Source organism: Myotis brandtii, unplaced genomic scaffold (assembly GCF_000412655.1).
Source record: "Myotis brandtii unplaced genomic scaffold, ASM41265v1 scaffold122, whole genome shotgun sequence".
In the NCBI taxonomy this organism is placed as follows: domain Eukaryota; kingdom Metazoa; phylum Chordata; class Mammalia; order Chiroptera; family Vespertilionidae; genus Myotis; species Myotis brandtii.
The window spans coordinates 344,838-349,338 of record NW_005354255.1 but is presented as its reverse complement, the minus strand read 5'-3'; the positions used below and the strand labels follow the sequence as shown (position 1 = coordinate 349,338).

The following is a 4,501-nucleotide window of genomic DNA, read 5'->3' as shown; positions in this document are numbered from 1 at the left end:
CCTGGTGTGTCTGTCATCTTTCAACATATCGTTTCTGTGAGTGGGTGTGTACCTTCACCTGTGGCCTGAGCCCTATGTTGTGCTCGCAAGTGTCCATTCCTTCTACCCCACCCGTGGTACTGTGGCATCTGTATCAAGCTTTCCACTTTGCAAAAGCACTGTCTCAACTCTTTGTTGTAAAGTCCTCCGCCTCCGCAATGACCTAGTTCAGGGTGTAGCTTCTCAGCGGGTGCTTGTGCCCATCAGCTCTTCCTGCCCCTTGGGAAGTGAGCAGGGCATATTTTGGGCTTCTAAGCCCTGAATCCTGGCTTCCAGATGGACTTCAGGGTCAGGCCACATCACAGGAGAGTATTGAAATAGTGGAGCCAACTAAAGATGCTGGAGCCTTGGTCCATGAGGCCCTGGAGCGGCCCCACATTGGGGCAGTGATAGTCCCACAGAGGCATTTGAGCATGTGTGAGCTGAGATTTTGGCAGAGTTCACATACTCCATCCAAGCTGGACTCCTGCCGACCCCTCATATCTAGACAGTAGAGGGTTGATTTTGTTCCTACTGCCCCCACGGGAGAAGAGCCAGCAGGCATATCAGTGTGCAGAACAGTTTATATCAGCTGGATACAACCAGACAGGGCAACTGAACCCTGTGGCTGTGTGGTGGCCAAGACTCCTCAGGTTTTCTGCTCCCACAAACACCCTGATCCTCCTCCAGGAGCCCCATAAGGATGGGGCTGAGAAACACCCCAGTTGCAGGTGAGAACATGAGCCTTGGCCAGAACCTCCTACTGGAGGTAGGGTGCAGCTGAATACAGGCTTGTGCTCAGGATAGAGGCACATGTGTTAAACCTGTGGACACAACTACCTGTAAAGTATCCTTAAGCCTGTTTTAGTTGGGTATCCGACAACTGACAGTTGAATCCTAGCAGAAGTTGGGGACAGGGAAGGGATGGATCTAAGTGACAGGGTGAGACCATGCTGGGTTCCCAAGATACGGCAGCAAAGGAGACAGGCGTAGGTCCAACATCTGCTGGTGGCCTATGTGTGAGGCAAGGGCATGCATGGGGGCAACTTGCTTGCTGAGGTTACAAGGGATTATTGCTTTTAAAATCACATTTGGGGTCCTTGAAGCTTCATGTCTGTACATAGCTGGCAGTGGCCAGAGGACCAGCCACCAGGTCTCCATGCAGGGGAGAGAGACTATAAAGCCAGAGGACCAGCCACCAGGTCTCCATGCAGGGGAGAATATAACAGAAACCGGAGCCAGCAGCCCACCTGGGGCTGAGAGGGGAGGGGACGATCCAGGTGAGTGAGTGAGGGGGCATCTCCCAGCCTGGCTATGACCAGGAGTACCTTTGACACTCCTGGCCTTGGTTTCCATTTTAGTTCCCTGTAGCTGTAACCCCATGGTCGGCAAACTCATCCGCGAGCCACATGCGGCTCTTTGGCCCCTTGAGTGTGGCTCTTCCTAAGCCTTAGGAGTACCCTAATTAAGTTAATAACAATGTACCTACCTATATAGTTTCAGTTTTAAAAATTTGGCTCTCAAAAGAAATTTCAATCGTTGTACTGTTGATATTTGGCTCTGTTGACTAATGAGTTTGCCGACCACGCTGTAAGACATCACTACAAATGGTGGCTTAAAAAACAACAACTTGTTCTTACAGTTCTGGGTATCATCAGACATGGGTCTCACTACTTTAAAATACAGATGTGAACAGGGCTGGTTCCTTCTGGAAGTTCCAGGGGAGAATCCATTTCTGTGCCTTTTCCAGCTTCTAGAGGCCACTGCATTCCTTGGCTTGTGGCCTTATTCCATCTTTGAAAGCTGCAGTGTAGCATCTTCCCATCTCTTCTACCTCCTCCTTCAACATATAAGAACCCCTGTGATGACAATGGCCCATCTGGAAAACCCAGGACAATCTCCCATCTCAGGGTCCTTAATCACACACAAAGTTCCTTTTGTCACATAAAGTGGTATTCACAGGTTCCAGGGGTGAGGACGTGGACCTCTACAGGAACCGTTCTGCAGGGCCTAAGAGGCCCTAGCCCCACAGCCCAGGATCCCTGGGGCACCCTCCCTCAGCAAGGTGGGCTCATCCACGGGGTGCCCTACAACACATGGCTAGAATTCACCACCAGGAGACTAGTCAAACAGCCTGTTTATTTGGATTCAGAACTTAGTGTTACAGAACTCTGCCCAGGCCCAGCATCTCTATCTTATGCCACTATCACCAGCAGTTCCACAGGACAGCCTCAGGGCCAGCCATGGGGCCTGGACCCAAGCTGCAGGCCTATTCCTATCCAGGGAGGTGCCCAGGTCTGTCATGCCTGGGGTTCCGTTAATTAGGTTAAATAGCAGCTGGAGAATGCTACCAAGGACAGCACAGCAGCTGTTGCTTGAAAGCCCTCAGTGGCGGTCACAGGCCAACCAGTCGCTCTCCCTTGCCCATGGGCTGGGCAGTCCCAGAGGAGGCTGGGAGGCCTTGAAGTGGAGGGAGAATGAGGACGTAAGCAGAGGTGGAGGAAGCAGGAGACAGACCCATGGGGGCTGAAGCCAACCCTGCTTTTATTTCACGAGAGCTTCTCGATGGCCAACAGGAGCTCGGGCTTCAGGATAGATGAGTCTGGCTTAGCCCCCGCGGCCTTAATGTCCTCTAGCACTGCCATGTCCCACGAGAAGGTCAGGAGGGCTGAGGGCACCTGTGGTGGGGAGAGAAATTTCAGCTTTGTTCTGGCCTTTACATGACAAAGCTCATCTCTTCACCTTCAAATCTTCGTGTTGGAATCAGGGCCACACACTCCCAGGACTACGCCCCGCTGGCGACACCAGGACGGCCTTCACACAGTCGGTCCATTCCTGAACCAGTGGCTCCTCCTACAGAGGACCCGGGCGCAGGGACACCTCAGATTTGGCTAAGACTATCTCAGTGCTGGGCAGCCGTCAGGAAATCCCCACATTTTCAATCCCATCTGGGTCCTGCTCCTCAGAGGACTCGAAATAACACACTTGCGACCTTCCTTTCCAGTTTAAAGGTGGGAAACTGAGGCACAGAGAAGTTACTCAGGGTTACACTGCTAGTAAAGGGGAAGGTAGGACTGAGGGAGCCTGGTTCTGGGACCCCTGCTCCTAGCACCACCCCATACTGAAGAGGGCCGCCCTCATGGGGAACCTGTGCAGATTCAACAAGAACCTGGAGATCCAGCATGCGGGAGCTCGTCACTCACCAGCCCACACTCATTGAAGGCCAAGTTCTCATCCTCCGACAACTTCTGCCCACACGAGGCCAGCAGCTCAAAGGGCAGCCAGTCGTTCTGCAGGGCCTCCCGGACAAAGCTATACAGTGCCGCCACCCGCTCCCGGGCATAGAAGGTCCCTGAGGGGTGGAACAGTCAGCGTGGGGCTGGAGATCCTGGGAACCCCCAGCCCAGACAAGCTGTGCCCAGAGCAGCTCAGACCAGAAAGGCCTTCCACTCCTGCTGGAGGCACAGCAACCCACAGCTGCAGCTGTACCACACCCAACTCAGCCCCCTCAAGCAGACACCACCTCCCAGGCCTCACCCTGCCCAGGGGAAGCACACACCCTGGAGGAGGCAGCCATCAGGGAGACGGACACGCAGCAGTGTGTAAGTGTACTTGCGCATCTCCCTCTGCTCCTCCTTCTCCCGCATGGCCTTGGTCCGCAGCATGCTCAGCCGCTCCACCGCCTCAGACCTGAGCTTCTGCTCCCGTTTGGCCTCCTCAGTCGTGAGGTTGAAGAAGTCAGGGGGCAGGTCAAACTGGGAGGCCATGGGTGAGGGCCGGAAGACACGGCGTTGGCGGATCAGTGTGGCCCGCACAGGCTCGCCGCACAGCAGCTGCTCCTTGTGTATTTCCAGGTTCTCGGGTTTGGCCAAGGCGGCCTCGCTTAGCACGTAGAACTCTTCGGGGCCCTCTGGGATATGCAGGGATGTCATTGTGATGTCACTGTGCCACAGCAGGAAGACCCCGCGCTGGACCCCCACCTCTCAACTTAGCCAAGGCCCTTCTCTACCCAGCTTACCCTGATCCGGAACTGGTAACAATGTCTTCTGGAAGCCAATGGCCTCAAAAAACTCGTGGGCCCCTTCCAGACAGTTAATGCGCTCCTGGAAGCAGAGCCAGAAGTCATGCAGGGCCCTTGGGCCTCCTCAAGCCCAACCAGCCTTGCTGCCCAGCCCATTCCACCAGGCCCAGCATCCCCCTCTTCTAGAGCAGCTGCTGCCCACTGGACGGGATGAACCCCCCTCCCAAAACTGCCTAAGGACAGACTCTCACAGCTGGTAACAGAGGATGTGGGACCCCAAAGGCCAACGCTGCCCAGCCCATTCCACCAGGCCCAGCATCCCCCTTTTAGAGCAGCTGCTGCCCACTGGACGGGATAAACCCCCCTCCCAAAACTGCCTAAGGACAGGCTCTCACAGCTGTTAACAGAGGATGTGGGACCCCAAAGGCCAACAACAGGTGAAGAGGAGCTAAAGAGCCAAAG

General features: G+C 54.9%; 1 protein-coding gene across 2 annotated transcripts in view; it reads right to left on the bottom strand.

Moving 5' to 3' along the window:
- Nucleotides 1-2,137: 2,137 nt before the first annotated feature.
- The window catches only part of UBXN6 (UBX domain protein 6), a 10,169-nt gene continuing 7,805 nt past the window's right edge, over nucleotides 2,138-4,501 (bottom strand). For both annotated transcript variants that reach the window (XM_005858779.2, XM_005858780.2), the window contains exons 7-10: nucleotides 4,037-4,121; nucleotides 3,578-3,928; nucleotides 3,222-3,370; nucleotides 2,138-2,696 (exon numbers count right to left, since the gene is read on the bottom strand). In XM_005858779.2, the coding sequence (XP_005858841.1) occupies nucleotides 2,568-2,696; nucleotides 3,222-3,370; nucleotides 3,578-3,928; nucleotides 4,037-4,121 (714 nt within the window). In that variant the 3' untranslated portion in view covers nucleotides 2,138-2,567. The remainder of the gene's footprint in view (nucleotides 2,697-3,221; nucleotides 3,371-3,577; nucleotides 3,929-4,036; nucleotides 4,122-4,501) is intronic.